The sequence below is a fragment of the Ahaetulla prasina genome, chromosome 1, assembly GCF_028640845.1.
Source record: "Ahaetulla prasina isolate Xishuangbanna chromosome 1, ASM2864084v1, whole genome shotgun sequence".
Taxonomy (NCBI): Eukaryota; Metazoa; Chordata; class Lepidosauria; order Squamata; family Colubridae; genus Ahaetulla; species Ahaetulla prasina.
Window position 1 is genome coordinate 285107434 of NC_080539.1, and position 23693 is coordinate 285131126.

The 23693-nt window shown below is 40.6% G+C and overlaps 1 protein-coding gene across 4 annotated transcripts in view; it reads left to right on the top strand.

The window, feature by feature from the left end:
• Positions 1 to 11683: 11683 nt before the first annotated feature.
• ANO1 (anoctamin 1) overlaps positions 11684 to 23693 on the top strand; it is a 134745-nt gene continuing 122735 nt past the window's right edge. For 2 of the 4 annotated variants that reach the window (XM_058161507.1, XM_058161498.1), the window contains exon 1: positions 11686 to 12465. In XM_058161507.1, the coding sequence (XP_058017490.1) occupies positions 12420 to 12465 (46 nt within the window). In that variant the 5' untranslated portion in view covers positions 11686 to 12419. Of the gene's footprint in view, positions 12466 to 23693 lie in introns of all 4 variants that reach the window. The other 2 variants (XM_058161488.1, XM_058161516.1) reach the window with 2 other exon arrangements.

Below are 23693 nucleotides of genomic sequence, written 5' to 3' on the forward strand. Positions count from 1 at the left end.
ATTATTATTTAATTTTTATACCGCCCTTCTCCCGAAGGACTCAGGGCGGTTCACAGCCAAGTAAAAACAACAGTAAGTAAATGCAATACAAATAAAATCAATAATTAAAAAACTTATTCAATTTGGCCCCAATTTAAAAATACATTTAAAAACCATAAAACCCATTAAAATTTAAAATTTAGAAACCCACCACTATCCGATAATGCAGTACTTCATATATGCATGTATGTATGTATGTTTGCATGTATGTATTATTTTTTTATATTGATGCATTTATCTGAAAACAAACGAAACTTACTTAGATCTTTTCTTGAAGGTTTTTTTATCCACGACTCCACTAGGATTCTGTGCCCTAAAAAGTTAATAAATAGCACCCTAAATAGAATTCTGTAAAATGTATGTTTGCAGCCCCCTTGGAATCATTAGCACATGCCCAATATTCAGATTAATGAGAATATTCAAGTTAGATTTAACTAATTTATTCATCTTCCTCACTATGTAAAAAGTTCAAAGTGATTTCAGTTTGCCAAGTCAAGAGGAAATTATATTTCCTTTATTTTAGTACAGGTAGTCCTCCACTTACAACAGTTCATTTAGTGACCGTTCAAAGTTACAACAGCACTGAAAAATATGACTTACGACCATTTTTCAGATATAACCTTTGCAGCATTCCCATGATCATGTGATCGTAATTCAGATGCTTGGCCATTGGTTCATACTTAAGACTGTTGCTATGTCTCGAGGTCATGTGATCACCATTTGCAACCTTTTGACAAGCAAAGTCAATAGGGAGGCCAGATTCATTTAATAACCGTGTTACTAACTTAACAGCTCTGCAGTGATTCATTTGACAACTGTGGCAAGAAAGGTCATAAAATAGGGCAAAACTCACTTAACAAACGTCTCACTTAACAACAGAAATTTTGGGCTCGGTTGTGGTCAAGGACTACCAGTACTGCGGCAAAACTCAGTATGTACTAGTCTCCAAATCTCCAATACAGCTGAAGAGAGGCAAAATGACAATAGTAGTCTAAAGGATGTAGTATAAGAATAGAATAGAATAGAATAGAATAGAATAGAATAGAATAGAATAGAATAGAATAGAATAGAATAGAATTTTATTAGCCAAGTGTGATTGGACACACAAGGAATTTGTCTTGGTGCATATGCTCTCAGTGTACATAAAAGAAAAGATACGTTCATCAAGGTACGACATTTACAACACAATTGATGGGATATAAGGGATATAAGTCTAAGGGATGCGGTGGCTCAGGAGCTAGGACATTGAGCTTGTCTATCGAAAAGTTGGCAGCTCAGCGGTTCGAATCCCTAGTGCTGCCATGTAACGGGGTGAGCTCCCGTTACTTCTCCTAGCTTCTGCCAACCTAGCAGTTTCGAAAGCACGTAAAAATGCAAGTAGAAAAAATAGGGACCACCTTGGTGGGAAGATAACAGCGTTCCGTGCGCCTTTGGCGTTGAGTCATGCCGGCCACATGACCACGGAGATGTCTTCGGACAGCGCTGGCTCTTCGGTTTTGAAACAAAGATGAGCACCGCCCCCTAGAGTCGGCAACGACCAGCACGTATGTGCGAGGGGAACCTTTACCTTTACCTTTTAGTATAAAGGATGACTAAGGAAACAAGATTATGTTTGGTACTTAATGATGCTTGTACCAATAGAAAGGCAAAAGCTGTGCAAGCAAGTAGACCCCAATTTTTATCAATTTCCCATTTATGTTACACTGACCTATGTTGTTTCAGAAAGCCAAGGGCTGTTTTTCAGATTCTCAGTTGGAATAGAATCTTCTGTTTGTTCAGAATTGGTTGGATTAAAAGATCTCCAAGGTCTCTTCCTACTCTGTCATTCTGGATTGTTGTTGTTTTTGTTCTTCTGAAAGGAAAATTGTAAAGGCCCTGTTTTGAGAGCAGAACTAAATTCAGAAAAGTCTCAGTCATAATGTAGCTTTAGAAGCTTTGGTTTTGAACTAAAACATCTCCCATTTTTGTTTTTGAGCACAATGGTTTTTAAAGGTTGTTCTAAATCGTTCAATAAATGTTGCAAAAATGCTTCTCTAAAGTAATTTCATTTATTGTGCAGGATATTTTATTTGCCTTGCATTCCGTCAGACAGGGATTTAGGTTGACAAAAGGATCCTTTGCTTGGAAAAGGCATCCTTACTTTTGCCTCAGTTCACTTGTACGAGCAGAAAAAAAAACCCCACACATACAAAAAAGCCAGGCTCCAATTTATCAAACATCTAGAACATTGCATCCTGTACTCAGGCTCTAATAAAGTAAATAATGAGCATTTTGCAAACTTATCTAAATTCATATTTGCACAGTGAACTACACAATTTATAGTAATTGAATGATGAGTGTTAGAATAAAGCTTAGCTCATTTATCCTTTGGAAAAACTTTTGTCCTACATATTTTATTGAAACAATGCTTTAGAATACATCTCATGTATATATTCTTAAGAAGTGTCTTTTATGTACAATTTTACCAACTACTTTCCCTTTTAAAGAAAAATACATAAAAAAAAAACTCTGAACATGGAAAGTTAACTATATATGAGTTCAAGTCCCATCTTAGACATGAAAGCCAGCTGGGTGATTCTGGGCCAGTTTTATTTATTTGTTTTTATTTATTTATTTTATTTGTCAAACACAACAGTATATATAAGTATAAGCATGAAATAACCATACGAATTGGATACAATCAAAGGGAACATTAGGACAGGAATGGTAAGCACGCTGGTGCTCTTATGCACGCCCCTTACAGACCTCTTAGGAATGGGGCAAGGTCAATAGTAGATAGTCTTTGGTTAAAGCTTTGGGGATTTTGGGAAGAGACCACAGAGTCAGGTAGTGTATTCCAAGTATTAACAACTCTGTTACTGAAGTCATATTTTCTACAATCAAGATTGGAGCAATTCACATTAAGTTTAAATCTATTGTGTGCTTGTGTATTGTTGCGATTGAAGATGAAATAGTCTTCGACAGGAAGGACATTGTAGCAGATGATTTTATGAGTTATACTCATGTCATGCCGAAGGCGGCGGAGTTCTAAATTTTCTAAACCCAGGATTTCAAGTCTGGTGGCATAAGGTTACCGTCTCTTAGTCCAACTCATCTCACAGGGTTGTTCTTGAAAATAGAAGGAGGATGGTATGTTGGATACATTCACCAACATTGAGTTATTTGTCAAAATAATAAAGGTGGGATACAAAAAAACAAATATAAATTGGTTATCCAAGTTCAAGCTCTTTTCTTCAGAGAATGAACCATGTCGTCAAATATTAACAGTCACAGTAGAAACATCCGCCAAGTATTTCTAATATTAACTCTGGTATCAGCTGTTTTAAAGTTTCTTCCTCTGGCTTAGTTCTTGTTGTTTTCTGGGTTGTCTCATTTCAGATTTTAGATCAGGGGTCAGCAACCCGCGGCTCTGGAGCCACATGTGGCTCTTTCATCCTGCTGCAGCTCCCTGTTGCTGGTCAGCTCCACAATTGATAGGGCACAATTGATAGGACAGGTAAAGGAAAGAGGATGCTGTGCTAGGAGGAGACTCTATGGTGGGGGAACCAACTTCCTGTCAGCAGAGGAAAAAAGACGCCATCCTAGGAGGAAACTATGATGGGGGAACTGGACTTCCGGTCAGCTCCAGAATTAAATGGGGGCTTCCAGTTAGGACCTTTGTGGCTTTTTGAGTGTTTAAGATTGCTGACCCCAGTTTTAAATGAATCCATAATGGAGTGAAATGCTCCTCCACTTCCCACCCTTATGGAAAAAGGTGTAGCCAGCACTGTATTTCAGATGAAGGTTAAAGCTGAGATAGTATCAAAAGGAAAACCATTCTGATGACCATAAGTTGTTCAAGGGGGAAAAAAACCTTGTTATTTACATATCCAGAATTTTAAATGCTGCTTTTCACAGAGGAAGGGAAACAGAATTAAGTTAATTCTGTGCTCCTGATCCACTATGGTTAATATTTCCATTTCTTCTGTCCTTTAATTGGGAAATGTTCATATTCCACTTCATCTCTCTGTGAAATGTGTGAATACAGACGAAGCGTTTTCCTAGGTTCCAGCCAATATATTTCTTTTCCATTTTATAAACCATAAAAATGATGAGTTTCTATGCAGTGATTAAACAAAACAGGCCCTCCCATAACTCAGGATCCAAAAACTGAGCATAGTAGAAAAGAAAAGGGGGAAGGCATTGTATGCTATTAGAGATGGACTCATTCAGCAATCAAGAACGTCCTTACTCTGATTGTGTGACAAGGCTGTGATCCTTCTTGCACTCAGCTGTGGTATTTGTATCTTCTGGCAGCATCTTTTTTTCTGCTCTTTCCATATTATATTGCTTTCATTGCCGTGAATCAAAAGTCAAATCCTTTGATAATCCTGCTTGTTCAAACATGGGTGGTGAGGAACAGCCCAATATTTATTTCTCTATTTAACATAACATAACATAACATCAGAGTTGGAAGGGACCTTGGAGGCCTTCTAGTCCAACCCCCTGCCCAGGCAGGAAACCCTACACCATCTCAGTTATTTATTTGTTTGCTTTCTGTGCTGCTCAACTTGTCTAAAAGATCATTTCTCTTCTTGATATCTAGATCAAGACTTCATGACATCTGAATGCCTTTTCCCATCTGAAAATGTTACTTGCTTTAAATTTTTCCATTTTATGATCAATTGATTGATTGAATATATATGTATGTATGTATGTATGTATGTATGTATGTATGTATGTATGTATGTATATACTACCACAGTCAATAAATGATTTCCAATATTGGCTTCTTTCATTTTGGTACTCTTGATCACTTCTCTTTTTAAAAAATAATAATAATAATGGTGGTAGTAGAAATTGCGTCTATACTAATAATAGTTAAATTATGTCAGACCTATGCATTGTAAGCAATGAGCACATTAGAGACACTGGCTGCCAATATGGGTCCATGAGAAGAGATCACTGAATCTCTGACTTAAAAAGATTTGCTTGGTTTTCGTACGAGTGAATTCTGTTTGCGCAGCCCTGTTGACCGTCTGTTTAGACTTTGAGAGCTCAAGAAGTGCCAAATGTATTTAGTAAGAACACCTCCTGCAGAGCAGCTTAGCGATTTATAGAAAATGAGAAAAAGAAAAACCAAACTTATGTCAGGTAAGCAAATAATCTCTACAATACTCTACAAAAAGAGGCAAGGATATATTTTTTTTAAAGAACCAAAGTTATTTCATTTAAATGAATACCAATCAACCATCCACTTCTAACCACCCACTTCACTTTGGAAAGAGCAAAGAAGAACTCAACATTTTACTCCATAGAGCTTCTTAAGAACATCTTTTAATTATATTTCGTTTGTAACAGTCCTTAATGGTAGAGGAATGGAGCATGATCTTGGCTCCCTAAGCACCACAGGATGTGGTTCAAAACCCAACCTCTCCTCTCTCTTGGGCTGGCAGCCTGTGGTTTTCCAGTAGCTGATGTCTTTTCTTTCGCAGTCTGCTGGCATCGTATATTAGTGACCTTTAATGCGGAATTCTCCCTGCACATGTCAGCTGCTGCTATCATTCAGGGCACCGTTGCTCAAATGCCCAAGGTCAGTTCTTCCTGCAATCGTTTTGTTTAAGGTAGTCTGAGCTTAATTTATTATATTTATCTGTGGATGTCATTCCTCAAGTTTTATGGTACACAAAAAGGCGCCATCACTGTAAGGGATTTCTCTCTCACTCATTCTCTCTTTTAATGTTGCAGCCAATCTGGAGTGGAGAGACTCCAGGGCATCTGCAGAACAGCCTGACATATTTCAGTTCTTTGAAATTATCAGGTTTTTACACACTGAGGGCAGAAGCATGAAGAAAACCAGGACTGGGCTTACTACACAATTTTGAGATAGTAAGGTAAGGGACAGGAGACGAAGGCCTGGGTTCAAATTTGGCCATTTAGTTTGTCTGCAGATTTTGAAAAAAATCATTCTCTCTTAATACTTGCCTATCCCACCAGTGGTGATGAAAAGGAGAGATGGTTTGGAGAAAACTATGGATGTTGCCTATAAACCTGGGAGAAAGATGAACTATTATCAGTAAGTTAAAAAAAAATTAGAAGCAGGTTTGAGCAGGAAGCAATTGTGTAGGAGAAGCTGAAATAGAGTTTGAGATACTGCTTTTAAAAAACAAGCAGACAAAAGTTAGGCTCCTTTGTTGTAATTGTAAGGACTGCATTACTTAATAAGGACAATATCTTGAAATGAGTTTTAAATAAAGTATATTATGCTTTTCTTTTGGTTGCTTAAGTGGTTTGTTATTTTTTTTTTCCTGTATAGTTTATTCAGCCATCTGATCCGCCTTATTGATTAGCTAAAGTACCATAGATTAAGCCTTAAAGAGAGAACACAAAACTCCCAAAAAAGAAAAATATATTGCTTATCCTTTGGTAAAAATAGAACTTGGGATTCTTCAATTGGACATTCCCATCCCCTTCTTTCCCTGTAGCTCCCACGCACTTCGATCTCCAGGAGCCCCTGATTCTCCCCAGATGATTTGTGGGTGTGCGTGGGTGTGGGTGTGTGTATGTATATATCCTCCATATTTATTATTTTTTATAAATAACTCAGGGCAACAAACATACCTAATATTCTTTCCTCCTCTTATTTCCCCATAACAACAACCCTGTAAGGAGACTTGGGCTGAGAGTGAATGACTGGCCCAAAGTCATCCAATCAGTTTTCATGCCCAAGGCAATACTAAAACTCAGCCTCCCAGTTCGAGCCTGGTACCTTAATCGCTAGCTGTTCCGTGATTCAACCTAGCTGGATTTCACTTTACTGTATAACTTTTGCACTAACAAAATATCAGAAGCTGCCAAAGTTCTCCCTTCTTTTTCTCCCTTCCCTTTAAGCAGTGGTGGGAGTCTACCCGTTCAGGCGAACCGGTAGTTCCAATGATCAGCTGGGAGCGAACTGGTTCTCCCTGACAATCAGATGGGCCCACCCACCTGCCCACCCACCTGCCCTACCTTTATCTCCTCAGCTGAATTGCATGGCAGAGCTGATTGCCACACGAATCAGCTGTGTTACTTCTCCGAAGAAATCCAGAAGTGAAGATTTCTTCAAATTGTGTACATGCACGCAGCGAAGCACACTGTTTTGTCCCCCTCTGCAGTCCAGGAGACACGAGCGATAACTTAATTAGCCGTCAACTATCAGCTCTGGCAGCAAACTAGTGAGCGTCTGCCAAATGTCTCTGTTATCTCTCTTGATGCCGATGGTCAGCCAGGAAACCAGGAACAAACAGGACTTCAGTTCTAATTCTCCCTCTAAGCAGTTAATTTGCTCGCCACGAAGTGGTATAGCAGCCCTTGCTGCTTTTATATCCTGTGGGATGTGGCTCCATGACTCAGCACTTCCTAGGCCTGCCCCACCCGTTTCTGTTGTTCCCACCTCTCCTGCCTACGAAACCTAGGGTCCAGCCAGGCTTGATTGCCATCAGCCGGGTCTGGAGGCATGGCTTGGGGGGGAAAGAGTCAGGGGACAGAGGCCTTGTTATCTCCTCCACCTGGCCTGCTTCTGGCTCCTGGAGCTGATCCAGGGAAGCCGGTGCTCCAGAGGTAAGTCCTGATGGCCCTTTCCCCTCACTTTCCGAGTCACTTTCTGGCAGGGGGCCCGGCTTGGGGGGCATAGACACAACACACACAATCACTGAACTGGTTGTTAAATAAGGAGGATCCTACGACTTTAAGAACTTCAAATTTGGTAAGTTACTCCATAATGCAAATTGCAAATTGACATCAGTATGGCTCCTTTTATTATCCCTCAACCTCTAAATCATGAGTGTCCAACTTGTCGTGTCATGTTGCCGTCACATGATGTTTCGTGATGTTTCCCCATTCATGGAGCTGGGGTGGGCGTGGCCTATGCATGATGCATCCGGCCCATGAGCCGGCAGTTTGACTCCCCTGCTCTAAATAAAATGACCAGGACATTATCATTTTTCTTTACCTAGCTAAGCAAGAGGGGGGAAAAAATCCAGCTTTTGTGAAAAACCATACACTTTAAAGTAAAATCCATACTTGAAACTGCTGGGATTCTGAATATCCATGAGTATAGTAGTTGTCCTGTTTAAATGGTATAGCCTTAAATATATTCAAAAGTCACAAAATAAGTGTTTTTTATCTGTTGATCTCTATGGACTGCATGGATGTGAAGTAAGAACAGGTCTGAATTTCTAGGATTATGATAACCTGAAATTTTAAAAATCATAAACAATAATTTAAAGGCTTACTTTACAAGCATTGCATTTACACACACTTAGAAGAGAGATGTTTTGTAGCATTATTATTAAAGCTCACATAAAAAAGGCAGTCAGGACAAAACTTGCTCACAGACCTTCCTCAATGCAGCAAAACACTGTATCAGATGAAAGCTTATTCAACTTTCTTTTTCAGCCCTTTGCAGCTGTTTATGTTGGATTAAACAGCAGTTTAATGCGGATTATTAAATACCATTCCTCGTGGGTATCCTCCAGAGTCCAGATCATGCTTTTGGTAGCTTATTTTTTTTTAAGAATAAATAAATTAGTGCTAATTAATATTTTTTTAAAAAATTGGGGGGGTGTTATTTATATTTTTATGTTACCTTTTTTTCATATACAGCTCAAAACAGCAAAGATACCAATACTCCTTCTACTTCCTATTTTCTCCACAATAACAAGCCTATGAGATAAGTTGGGCTGAGGGTTTTTTTTTTCTTTTCTTAGGATTTTTCTGCAAGCTCAGGTCAGCTTTCTTCAGATTAATCCAGCGTTGATCCACTGGTTGCGATAAGAATTGACCACCAGCTTATGGCTGTAGCCTGGGTTAGGTCAAGAGAGAAAATGATTGGCCCAAAGTCCCTCAGCCAGTTTTTCATGCCTAAGGCGGAACTAGAACTCAAAGCCTCCCGATTTTAGCCCAACACCTTAACCACTACATCAGCCTGTTTCAGGTTTAATGTGTGGTTTCCACCATCTCAACAGAATTGATTTTATACCGTGAAACCAAAATACTTAAAACACTCTTGACCACGGGTCTCCAACCTTGGTCCCTTTAAGACTTGTGGACTTCAACTCCCAGAGACTTCAACTCCCAGAGCAAAGCTGGCTGAGGGACTCTGGGAGTTGAAGTCCACAAGTCTTAAAGGGACCAAGGTTGGAGACCCCTGGTCTGGAGGATATAATACCTATTAGCTTACCCAAGCCATGAAGATATGAAGATCCCTTATCCCCACCCATCCACCCCTTTTGAGTTGAGTTTCCCTAAAACTAGCAGGTGATTCCATTTCCTTTGGCTCATCTGCAAACACCCTTTGAAGTAATAAACCTTCCTTTAATAGAGGTAATATGTCAACTTTATCCTGTGTGTGGTTCCAGCCCAAGTGATAAAAACAAAATGGTGAAATAACATATGAAAGAAACACAGCGATGACAATCAAGAGTCTGGCAGCACCTTTTCCAACTAACAAATTTTATGAAAAGACATCAACTTTTGTGAGGTTCATCCCACTTCACCAGATACAAAGAGTGATTGGACTGATCTTAGATTTAATTGAGGAGGGGAAGACAGGTTAGCTATGCTGATACTGGTTATCTGAGAGACAAATTATAAGTACCTTATCAATTAACAACTGCAAAGTGGTAAAAACCCATTGTGTTTGTTAAGACCTTTTGAGATAGCCTAAAATCTTTTGATGCATAATTTAGCAATGTCTTAATGGTAGAGTTAACATCCCTTGTCTTCAAAATGGTAACTTTGTGGTCTGTTATAGTGACCTGACAGCTTGAATGCTCTGATAACCTTTTGTCCTTATTTTGAGTCTTGTTCCTCCTATAATGTCTTAGGAAATGTATGGGTGTAACTCCCTCATATAGAAGATTCAGGATACATTCACACCTGTTGAAATAGTCCACACTAGTTCTCTGGGCATTCAAACAGGGCTTATTGTAAAGCCAAGGTATTCTGTTTCATTCTTCTCCAACAACCCACCTCAAAAGATCTCACGGCACCCCTTAGTGCCGCGGCACACTGGTTGGGAACCACTGCTCTATAGTCTTGTTCTGTGCAATGCCATTAGTGCTTTTCTTCAATTTCTTTCACATCTATTAATGCCAGAATACAGAGTCTTGAAGAAGCTCTCCTTGGAAATGAGAACCTGCTTATTCCTTATCCCAATGAGACAAAAGCAGTTCCTCTCTTTCAACGTTACTGGATCTCCTGGATGACCTTTACTGCACTATGAGGATAGGAGCAACTCTGAAATAAATAATAGGTGACCGCGGGTAGAAGCTGCCATTTTAATTTCCTCAAATCCAGAATAGCATCATTTCATCAGGGAGGCTGGAAAAGGATCAAATATTCCATCAGCTACTGTGTTATGCTCTGTAGCCTCTAGGTATCCATGGAATCTTTTTCAAACACTTTCTCTATTATCTCAACATCCATGCAGCTTTCAGTACAGATAGGTCATACTGGGATCCTGCAAGCCTATTTATGCAAAGAAGGCAAGGTTGATATAGGAAGGCAGAGGCATAGAACATCTAACAAAAGGACTGAAAGAAACAGAAAAGAACTAAAAGCACAGCAAATGGAAGATAACTGAGACTGTAAACTATTTTGTTGTTAGTTGCAAAGTTGTGTCCGACCCATCGTGACCCCATGGACAACGTTCCTCCAGGCCTTCCTATCCTCTACCATCCACATACACAACCCTCAGACCATTTAAGCTCACACCTCCAGCCACCTTGTTCCCTGTCATCCCCTTCTTCTTTTGCCCTCAATCTTTCCCAGCATTAGGCACTTCTCCAGTGAGTTCTTCCTTCTCATGAGGTGGCCAAAGTATTTAAGTTTCATCTTCAGGATCTGGCCTTCTAAAGTGCAGTCAGGGTTGATCTCCTCTATGACTGACCGGTTTGATCACCTTGCAGTCCAAGGGACTCACAGGAGTCTTCTCCAGCACCAGAGTTCAAGGGCCTCAATTCTTTGGCACTCAGCCTTTCTTATGGTCCAACTTTCACAGCCATACACTGCAACTGGGAAAACCACAGCCTTGACTATACGCACTTTTATTGGCAGGGTGATGTCTCTGCTTTTTAGTATGCTGTCTAGATTTGCCATAGCTTTCCTCCCCAGGAGCAAGCCTCTTTTACTGTAAACTATAGTGTTATGGAAAAAAACGAGCAAGGATTCAGTATGGATTTTTTTGGACATCCCCCAGATGATTAGAGTGTATCTAACTGAAGCGTGCAACCAATAAGGCATTTGCCTTTATAGAGTTTCCCAACACTATCCGCAGAGAATGGGGAAGAGATTTCTTTGGGCACACTTAAAAACAGCCCTGCAAATCGGAATTTTGGCATAGGAAAAAAAGGCTGAGTCGGGTTCCCTCGTCTCTGGCTAACTCAAAACTTAAGGTCCGAGGTCTGCACTTCGGGAGAGCCAAGCTTCTCGGCCGATACTAAGCAAAATTTTACCCAAAGGCATGGCCTCCGAGTCCTCTGAGCCTAAAGGGGACCGGCGTGCTTAAAGAATCCTCCTGGGCTGGGTTTTTTTTTCCCTTTTCTTTCGCGAGACGGTACCAGGAAAACAGGCGGCAGCTCTCCGCCTCCACCCCTCTTTTCCCGCCCTCCTTTAAGCAAAGAGTTCGCAACGTTTGCATTGGCGGCCGTCCTAGAAGGGCATGGCTTACAACAACCATGAGGAGGAGGAGGAAGGCAGCAGTCCAGCCGCACCGATTAAAGCGCTAAGAGCTCCGGTTCCAGCTCCTGCTCCTGCTCTCATCTCCGAGTGGAAGGTCGCCTCGTTTCGCCGCCGCTGCTCTTCTTCCTCGCCGGCAGAAATCACGTGGAAGGCTGGCTCCTTTCCCAGTCTCCGCGATCGCAGTAGCGGCGTGGCTATTTTAAAGTCAACCCCCCCCCCACCTCTCTCTCTCTCTCTCCGCCAGGGAGTTCCTCCTAGGTCCGGGACCCGTCTCAGTTTCCAACCTCCGGCTCCCAGGCAATAAAGGTTATACTCGTTAGGCGCTTTGCGCGCGCGCACGTGTCCGGGGTAAAAGCGGCGGAATTCGCCTTGCAGGATTTCGCCTTCTGAGGCGGAACACCCCGTTTTCCCGCTACCTCCCCGCTCCTTCCCTTCAATCCCTACCTAAGGCTGCCTCGGGGTAATGGATTCCCGAGCGTGAACTATTAAACGGCTTCTGGCAAGTTATGCTTGCTGCCTGCCATGCGATTGTGAGCTGCCTGTCTTGAATGAAACGCGCCCGGCGGCAGAGAAGGGAGCCAAACTGAGGAGGAAGGAAAAAAAGAAAAAAGAAAGAAAGAAAGAAATCCAGGACGCGTCTCTTTTCTCTACTCCCAAGTTTTCAGTTCAGCCGCCTCGAGATGGATGAGGATGGGATTCACCTCCACAGATTGCCCCGCGCGTCGTGTAAGTGTTGCTCGTTACCTTCGGGAAGGAAATGCAGAGCTTGGGCTTCAGGGGCTGCAGTAGCAGCAGCAGGGAGCGTAAAGTCTCTTTTAGCTTTAGTTATTTTTCCCGGGATGCAAGTAATCAAAAACCGTCCCACCGAAAACATCTGGACCTTCCTCAGAAAGGGAAGAATAAGATGGCATTGCGTTGTAGCCATGCTACTTTTGCATGACTTTTGCAGGAGGGACGAACGCGGCGGCGTTCTTTTTAAAAACCATGAAATTGGGGTTTTAATATCGGACAAGCATTAGATGCTCAGCCTAGTTTCTCAAGGACGATTCTCTGGGTAGTTGTTTCTATTGCGCCTATGACCCACCCAAGGAATGTTTTCCGATGAATTTCTGTCCGTTCGTGTATGGATTTTATTCGTAGATTGATTTTGAGACGTCACCATGCAAATAACAGCTGTCATATATGAAATAGCATCAACTATAATTCTACTGATTATTTAGCATGGTTGTATATGTATTTAGTAATGATTACATAGTCATTATTTGTGGTGCTCAACGTTCAGGGAATTGTGCTTCAACTTTTTCTGGAACTGTATAAAACGAACATGCAACTTAGCTACTGATAATAGGGATTGAGTTGGGGATGTGTGTAAAGAAAGACTGACTGTACATAGGTAAAATCTGCGATGGTTATTTGTTAAAGAAGTAAGAAGTAATGAGATCATCGTGAATTTCATTCATAATAGGATGGCAAAATACTTCTGGTGGAGCTAAGATGAGAGGCTATTGAGAAGATATTGAATTTGTAAAAGTAGAAGAAAATTGAATCTTAGAAGCGATTCCATGTTCCCCATAATCAATTGACAAAGATGACACATTCACATTTTAATATCCATCTGATATTTCTATGTTTTTCAGAACAACAGGTGATAATCATTGTGCAGTTCTAGTTTCTTTCCAGGATTTTTTCAAAACTCAGTGGTTAAATTGGAATATGCAGAAATACAACTGGCCAGCTGAATTGTATACAAATGAAATGTAAATTTAGAATGGCACCATTTATAAATTCCTTGCTTTGTAATCAAGAGGCCAAATCTGGCTGTTTGATTCTAAGAATAGAATGGGGAACCCTTTTCTTCACTTCCTTCTTTAAAATGAAGTGCCACCACTATCCTGAAGCTGTTTATTAAAGCAGCCAAATATTACATTGGAGTTCAGCCCGTATCTAAAAGTATCGCTGTATGCTCATCAAATCTCTCAGGCTAGAGGAGAGGAAAGTGCAGACAAGGGGCACTTAAGAAAATTAGCCTGATATGAATCAGATATGGTTGGATAACTGTCACTTTTTGGGATAGTAGGTATAACTCTGATTGTCAGTGTGAAAAAGCCCCTTATCAAAATTTAGCACAAGGGGTGGAGGTTTTGTTGAAAAAGACAAGTCAGCTAGAACTTAGGGCATTAATTATTAATATTTGGGCCAGTGGGTACTATAAAACAGATAATTATTCATAGGGTGTACAGGGAACTAGTCATATGAACCAACAGATCTGTAAAACATCAAATGAGCAAATAAACTAATATTTGACATTTGTATTTTCATTTATTCAACTTAGTACTAGTAACCTAGACCAGGTGTCACCAACCTTTCAGACTTCAGAGACCACTAAATTCATAATTTTAAATCCCGCGGACCACTAATATGAATTTTTAAAAAAAGATAAATAGTATTTAGTGCAATATAAAAAATTCAAATAATTTTTCTGCGGACCACCAAAATTTTCTCACGGACCACCAGTTGGTGACCACTGACCTAGACCACATAGAATTATATTATTCTGTGTTAAACATGTAAGATATACTCCAAAAGAGAAGAGATGTGTTTTTTCCCTAGCTAATAGAATATGTATATTTTAAAAGATCTAGATTTAGTTCTACAGAATAGTTAGGTAGCATTGACTATTAGCCAAATACCATGGCATAAGACCATTACTAAAAGGTCTGTAGATCTCAGATTCATTTTAATCAACAGAAAACAACTTAATTGCTTTCTATGAATATTCAGAAATATGGACTACATAAAAATATTAGATCCAGAGATAGGTTTGACCCTTGCTCTGATACTATGAATATCTTACTCTGTTCCCATCTTTATTATCAGTACTTACTGACTCCCCCATCTATATGACTTTTATCCTAGAAAAAATGTTCTCTAATTGCAGAAAGGGCAGGGGAAAGGTTTTTGTGATGCCTTTCCTTATATATAGTATTTTGAAAAATACTATATTTATTTATTATTATTTGTTTGCCACTCATCTTATTTGTTTCTAGTAGTCAGTATTGACAATGTTCTGTTTTGTAGTGTACGCTGTGTTCTGAAATATAAGACAGCATATGGCACAGATGTCTGAATCTGGAACCCTTGAACTCCCATAATTCCCAGCCTGCAGTCATTGGTGGCCTCTTTTGTAGGACACCAGGTTTGAGAAGGCTAATTTAGTAGGTGCTGAGCTATAGCTTTGGTCCTGCCATGGAGACATGAAAAACATTGCATTTAGTGGGATTTTTGTAAACCACTTAGATGTATTAAAGAGTCAGAAAATTGTTCTGGAATATAGTTATTCTGTCCCTCTGAGTCACAGGAATTCTCTTTCATGAGTTTGTGGTTTCACTGAAGGGATAAATGAGATGACTACTTTCCTGCTCTGTCATAATCCTTCAGAGTCATAGGCATGTTACCCTGTGAGACAAACATTAATGTTATTTCTAGCCCTAGTTTATGTTGATCCTCCTGTTTCCTAGAGAAGTTTGAGAGTATGTGTGAGATACTGGTTGGGGACAGGCCAGGGAAGCATTAACAAATGTTATCATGTTTCTAAGGAACCTGCATTACTGTATCTGCCCCGTCAGTATTTGTGACTTCTAGTCCTGAATGATAATTCAAAGCAAGTTAAAGGCCTAATAGTGTTTGATGGGCAGGAATGGGAAATGTGTTGAATTTCATTCTTCTCAAAATTCACAATTGATTTTTTCTACTGTTGAAAAAGAGAAGTTAGCCAGCTTGCAACCATATTTTATTGTAAACTACCATTTTGGTACCAAAGTACCTTTACTGCCCTAGACATTGCAACAATACACTGTAACAGCAGCTCTAGCAGGTTGCTTTCTCCCATAGCAGATATTAACTTATCTTGATAATTCAGCAGAACAGCATTGTACTCTGGAGAATTCGACGTTTTGGACATATGGCCTGAAAACAAAACAAATTCAATAAATTGAGACATAAGTAATAAATTGGCTTGAAAATAGAAGTAAAGCTTACACTTTTCCTCTCGTGGCTGCAGGGGGAACCCTGCAAGGACAGAGAGATGGATTAAAAAAAACAAAAACCATGGGTTTCAATGTATCCCCTTACTGCTGAACTTGGGTTGACAGTATGGGTAGATAATTTTGAACCATAATTCATCATTTCCTTTGGCAATGCTGGCTGGAGTTCATGTGCATTGACATCTAAAATATTAGGAGAGCACAGTGTTGCCTACCATTATTTTAAAGCTATGTGCAAAAAAGACCCAATAATTAATATTCTCATTAGTTGGACAGTTGCTAGAAAAGCTCTGAATTTTTCATAGCTGTTATTAAAAGATTTCCACAAGGGCTTCCTGGTAAGGACTTTTGGCAGGTAAGTTTTCTTTGTGAACAGAACTGGTACAGAATCACGCTGAAGATAGGGAGCAAGGAGGCAAATTCCTCCAGAGGAAGAAGAGATCAAGGCACTTGCACTGTGGATAGCTGCTCTTTGTGAGGAGACGACAGGAATTAAGTTTCTTGTGAAAGATCATGAATTTGGTTTGAGAGACAAGGGAATATTAATTCACCCAGGACTGTTGTGCAGCATTTATGAACCATTGGTGCTGTTCAGCAGGTTCTGGAGAACTGGTAGTGGAAAGTTTGAGTAGTTCGGAGAACCGGCAAATAACACCTCTGGCTGGTCTCAGAGTGGGGTGGGAATGGAGATTTTGCAATATCCTTCCTCCAGGAGTGGGGTGGGAATGGAGATTTTGCAGTATTCTCCCCACCACACCCATCAAGCCACACCATGCCCACCAAGCCATGCCCAAAGAACCAGTAGTAAAAAATCTTGAATTCCACCACTGTTATGAACATGTGATTGGCATAAACACCTCTCACTTTCTTAAACACCACAATATTGAGAGATATTCCAAATTGAAGGTAAGAATAAAAACACTTTATGGAATTAAGAAGAGAAAAAGATACTATCTTAAATTTTTTAATTTAGAAACAAAAAGTTTAAGAACATTGTGATACCAAGAAATTACTATGCCTTTTAAATGTTTAAAGGGCATAATAATTTTGGAAAACAGAAAATTTCTTTTATATATATGGAACCACCTTTGAAAAGTGTAAAATTAATTAGACAAACTGAACAGACCTTCATGGGAATGCTGATTGCCACCACATGTTTACTGGACCCGTGCCCCTCCTGGTTGGTACTGGCCATGCAGGAGGTGACACGAGGCTGGCTCCGGGGGATTATAAATGCTTCTTTGTTGGAGGGGGTCTTTCCTGCTGCCTTGAAAGAGGCGGTGGTGAGACCCCTCCTCAAGAAGCCTTCCCTGGACCCAGCTGTTTTAGGAAATTATCGTCCGGTCTCCAACCTTCGCTTTGTAGCGAAGGTTGTAGAGAGTGTGGTGGCACGTCAATTACCCCAATACTTGGATGAAACTGTCTATCTAGACCCGTTCCAGTCCAGCTTTTAACCCGGATACAGTACGGAGACAGCTTTAGTCGCTTTAGTTGGTGGATGATCTCTGGAGGGCCAGGGACAGGGGTTATTCCTCTGCACTGGTCCTATTAGCTCTCTCAGCGGCTTTCGATACCATCGACCATGGTATCCTGCTGCACCGGCTGGAGGATTTGGGAGTGGGAGGCACCATTTATCGGTGGTTCTCCTCCTATCTCTCTGACCGGTCGCAGACGGTGTTGGCAGGGGGGCAGAGATCGACCCCGAGGCGCCTCACGTGTAGGGTGCCGCAGGGGTCGATTCTCTCGCCTCTCCTGTTCAACATCTATATGAAGCCGCTGGGTGAGATCATCAGTGGTTTTGGGGTGAGGTACCAACTGTACGCTGATGATACGCAGCTGTACTTTTCCACCCCAGGCCACCCCAACGAAGCTATCGAAGTACTGTCCCGGTGTCTGGAAGCCGTACGGGTCTGGATGGGAAGAAAAAGGCTCAAGCTTAATCCCTCCAAGATGGAGTGGCTGTGGATGCCGGCACCCCGGTACAGTCAGCTGCAGCCATGGCTGACTGTTGGGGGCGAGTCATTGGCCCTGATGGAAAGGGTGCGCAACTTGGGCATTCTCCTGGATGGGCAGTTGTCTTTTGAAGATCACTTGACGACCGTCTCCAGGAGAGCTTTTTATCAGGTCCGCCTGATTCGCCAGTTGCGCCCCTTCCTTGACCGGGATGCCCTATGCACGGTCACTCATGCTCTTGTTACCTCTCGCTTGGATTACTGCAATGCTCTCTACATGGGGCTCCCCTTGAAGAGCACCCGGAGGCTCCAGTTAGTCCAGAATGCAGCTGTGCGGGTGATAGAGGGAGTGGTTCGGAGCTCCCATGTAACACCCATCCTGCACAGACTGCACTGGCTGCCTGTTGTCTTCCGGGTGCACTTCAAGATATTGGTTACCACCTTTAAAGTGCTCCATGGCTTAGGACCGGGATACTTATGGGACCGTCTACTGCCATCTTGTACCACCCATCGACCTGTGCGTTCTCACAGAGAGGGACTCCTTAGGGTGCCGTCAGCCAAGCAATGTCGACTGGTGGCCCCCAGAGGAAGGGCCTTCTCTGTGGGGGCCCCTACCCTGTGGAACGAACTTGTTGTGTCTTGCCCACCCTCAGAGCAGCCGGGGCCTTCTTATCTGCTCCCAAACACGGAGGAATGTATGCCTCCCGGCCCCAGTCCTGGCTCCATGCCCAGACAAACTGCAGAAGAAGGAGCACCTCCCGGCCCCAGCCCTGACTCCATACCCAGGCAAACGGAGCAGCTAGACCCCTCCCCCTCCTCCACAGCATGTGAGCCTGAGGAGGGTTTATTACCAACAGCTGATTGGAGTGACCCTCGCATCAGAAGATTGGATAGGCGGAGGCAACAGAAGGAAGGGAGGGGCAGGCCTTAATGAGTGCTGAGTCATGGAGCCACACCCCATGGCCTATATAAAGGATCTGCTTTCTGGCAGTCTCTGAGTCAGGCAAAAGTCGAATTTATCTTGCTGAAGTCACTTACTGGTCTCCTGCCTGCTCTGAGGACTTTGCTAGGACTTTGGGCAGAGCTGCAGAGGCAAGCCTGATTCGGATTTCCCTGACCTGGCCGTCAGCGGAGGAGTGGGACACGACAGAACTTCCCCTTGGACTTCGACAACTACCAGACCTTCGGACCTTTCGCCGCGAACTTAAGACTTATCTATTCTGTCTCGCAGGACTGGCTTGAATTTTAATTTTGTAGTTGATTTTATGGGTTTTAATTTTTATTAATTTTATAGGGTTTGATTGTATTTTAAAATTGGGCCAAATTTAATAAGTTTTTTAACGTCTGTTTTTAGTATTGTATGTGTTTCCATTGTATTTTAACTTGGCTGTAAACCGCCCTGAGTCCTTCGGGAGAAGGGCGGTATACAAATTAAAATATTACTATTATTATTATTATTATTATTATTATTATTATTATTATTATTATTATTATTATTATTATTGATTGTTTATTAGTAAGGAAAAAAGATAATTGGTAAATTTTACAGAACAAGAAGATAAGTGTAATATGAGCCGAACTGTGGGACTGTAACTATAGAGAGTTAATTGGGACTAAAGTATTAAAGATAGAGAAAAGCATAACAGAACAAAAAAGAGGAACTTCCCTTTTACTTTCACCCTAGTAATTAACATACTTTTACTTTTTCATAATGGCCACTATTAAAAAAAGTAGCAAAATTAGGAGAAGAAAGGAAGTTTAGTAGAACAACTAAAGCTAAGGCCGTTTTACTAGATTGCAAAAATGTTGAGGAAATTTGGCAAGAAGATTACTGTAATGGCTGCCAATAATTTGGATGTTTTAACAAGAAATGGTAGCATTTGCAGAAATAAAAAGGAATATAAAAGAAGAAGAATGAAGACTCTGTAGAACAATTGGCTGAAGATCTCAAATGAATTAATAACAATATGAAGGTTTTGGATGGTAAGAAAAATGTTATAAATAGAGAGGTGGAGATATAATTGCCAACTTGACATTAATGGAACTGAGAAAAAAAAGAATTTTCTTTAAGATTTAAAGCAATTCCAGAAGAACGTGGAGAGAATATCAGAGAAAAGATTGTTAAATCTCTGTCTGATTTTCTGGATTGGGAGGAAGATGACAATGAGACAGAGATCAGTAAGATTTATAGGATTAATACAAGAGTTGCAAAATTAGGAAATGTTCCAAGGGATGTTCTTGTGCAGGTTGCCAGGAAGAAGACTAGAGATCAATTTTTGTAGCAGCAGTTCAATACTAAGTTGAGGTTTGATAACACAGGTGGAATTGTACTTAAAGGGATTCCAATTAGAATACTGTATAAGAGAATTTTTTTTTCTGAAAGGCAAACTTAAACAGAATATTCGATTTAGGTAGGACAAGTTGGGAAGGATAATTTTTACTTTTAAACAGCAGAGATTCAGATTGAACTCCTTGCAAAAAACAAGAGATTTTTGAGAAAATGTAAAGAATTGGAAGAAGTGGAAATGATAATGACAGATATTACAACAGATACTGAAGATGATACCAAGTTTGGTACCACAAATATTGGTATAACTGGTTTATAAATGTTTAACATGGAATATAAATGGAGGAAATATTCTTCAAATGAGGAAAAAAATCTTTATTTGAAAACATTAACATGAAACGTGATTTGCTCACAAGATTTGCTTACTGATATGCTTTTCCTAAAATGCATATTAGAAAAAAAGATACAAAATATTTGGATCACAAAAAATTGGCTGAAAACTTTATACAGAATATCCTCAATTTATGACTGTTCATTCAGTGACCTTTCAAAATTACAGTGGTGCTGTATCTTCTTCTTCCTAGCGTATTCCCGCAAGTTCAGGGTCTGCAAAATTATGATGGTGCTGACTGAAGCAACTTAAATCCCCTGCCCAAGTTATGGCCACTGCAGCATTCCCGTAGTCAAAATTTGGCATTTGGCAATATTCCTACCTTTATGACTGATTGCAGGGCTGTTGCAATAGCCCTGGTACTTATTCCCCTTCTCCAAGCCATCCCACTGGGACTCTGCAGGCTTGGGTCTGCTTCCTATCCTGTTGAGTCTCATACCCATCTCTACACACACCCCATCACCAATTGGCCACTTACTTTTTGCAGTATTGTGGATCTCCTGAAAGCAGCTGCTCTGCCATGGAGCCTTTCTACACAGTGGAGGCTGCATAACTCCAACTTGGAAGCAGGCACCATTTTGGAGCGGCCTCAATTCATTCAGGTTGCTCCCAAAATGGTACACACTTCTGTGACAGAGCCACATGGCTTCCAAGGAGGCTGAAAGGTAGAGTGGCCTGCTCTGTTTCCCTAGTACAATCACAGGAGGTTAATGACTGCATTGGTGACAGCAGGAATAGGTGCAGTTGTGACAATCACTTGGCTGCCTTAATGAACTGACATCATGATATAAAAGCTGGATTGAAGTAGTGCAGTTAAGAGGTGACAAAGGCAGGACTTCTTGATCTATGAATGGTTGTTAATAGCACACAATATGGATGTTTGAAAGCAACTCTAACCATAGCTGCTATTTGACAAAGAGATGAGAGTCCAAGAGGATCCTGAAGTTATGAGTCAACATGACCCTGTCCAGAACCAAAAATGAAATATAATTGATACCAATTGTTTTCTGAATCTATTGCTATTCTGTCAGGCTGGGAATGCCCCGGAGTCTGTTATTCCCTATCTATCCTGAATAGCTTCGGCACTAACGTACATTGATTGCATCTCCTGTTCAGCACATGATCAAGATATACAAGTGAGTATTATCTGAATATTGATGATAGTTCACCCTGTCCTGGTTGTTAATATCTCCTATTGTTAATCTACACTAAGTGAAAAAGTAGACATGTGGCATTCTGTAATAGAGGGGCTAATAGCTTGGACCTCACTCCAATCCCTATCACTGACTAAAATTGATTTCCAGAAGAAGCAGAAGAATCACTGCAGTATACCAACTCTTAATCCCAGAGGTAGACCAGAATGGTATGATTTATAGTACAGAAGGGCTGAGAGGTCAAATAGAACCAGATGAATATATCCCTTTTATCCTGGTCCTACCAAGAGATAGCCACAAAATTAAGCACTGTGGTCTAGTTGCCATATCCAGCCTGAATCCAATTTAAACAGATTCAAATAATCTTTTTATTTGGGGCCCTCCGCCTTCTTGACAAAACGGAAAATTAAAAACAGATCGATAGTTACCCCAAACACCTGGATTTTTAAGGATGGGACAAACAATTGTCTCTTTCAAATATGGCAGTACTTTTATGGATGCATTTACAGCTTCTGACCTAGTCACCCATTATCACCCTAGCTTAATGGCTTTTAGCAATCAATAGGACCAGGGGTTTAGTCCACAGATGGAAAGACTGGTGGTTTGAAGGACTCTGCCTTTGTCCTTGAAAGAACAATTTTGCAAAATCATCTTTCTTGGACCTGCCTAGCTATCATCTAATTCAAAGTAGACTCGAAATATTTTATCGTCAAGTTGCACTGAAAATTCTCCACAGTGGCTTGGCACATTCTTCCAGCTTATCCTTTCTCCGTTAGTGTCTGAAGAACTCTAAAAATGGAAAGTGGGCAGCAATCAGAGGATTTCATAAGAGCAGACAAATATTGCTGCTTTACGATTCTTACCATCAGTGTAGGCTCTTTTCAAACCCACTTTGTCTTTCACTTCCCACCTTTCCACTTTATGACCTGGAATTTGTCAAGAAATCATCGCGCTTTCCTGAATTAGTAAGCATGTAAAGGCTGCTCTTGCCAAGTTTTCAAGTGACCATGGCCTCAACAAAACTGTGCATTAGTTCAGAAAATTCCCTTTCAGATCTATTAGAACCCAGGATGAATCAATCAAATTAGTCCCTTCCTGCTACTGAAGAAGGAGTCACAGTTAGTTCTATAGCAGTGAACTGGCATAATGGACAGACATTAATGTTCCCCATCCTTGGATCACATTGTATTTGCTCTGAGTCAAGAAACAAAACCTATACAGTCAGTATATGGTCAGCCTCATTTGTTGAGCTGTTCACGATCTCTGAACTTGGTCACAGGAAAGGCATTCAGAACCATAAGCTTGGGAGAATCCAATAGCAACCCAGAAATGAGATCAAGTTAGCTCAGGAAGGAGACTGCTGTGCAAGTTGGAAAATGATACAGAAGTAGCAGCCCCAACTTATCCCTTGAGTCCAACTTCAGAAACAGGACCTTATATCCAGCTATTTTCAGAACTATGCCTATGGTAGAGGTTTTTATGCTACTGTTAATAGTGAAATGTTCCTTTAGTTAGAATATAATGAAAAAGGTATGAATTTAAAATGATATCACATTCATTTCATCTAACTTTCTTTGTAATGAGATATTTTTTAAGGTTAAAAATTACCCAGTTCCGCCCTGAATTAGAACTTCCAGGATAAGTCTATATAGCTTTATTGTCTTTATTCCAGCTCTATACTGGATGTGCAGATAGCAATTTCCAGCATATATTGAAATGATAAAGTACATCATGTTAACCATTAATCAGTACTGACAAAAGATTAATAACTACTTTAATTTAATTAGATCCCTACTTTTGTCCTTGAAGCTGGCAGACATGTATGTCATTAACTTTATATATTAATTAGAAATCAGAGTCTCTTCCGGAGAATGATACAAATTCTGTAGTTTGCTATATGATGGCTGATAAGGGACCTTAAATGAGTTAAGGACCCTATTTCTTAGGTTTAATGTTAATTGGTAAGCTATCAACTGCTACATATATTCATTTTTGTCTATTTTAGTGTTTTAAATGGTATGCTTTTATAGTTTTAGAACTATAAGCCACACAGAGTCACTTGGCTGAGATGGGCCTCTACAGAAAATGAATGAATGAATGAACAAATGAATGAATGAAATCTGCCAG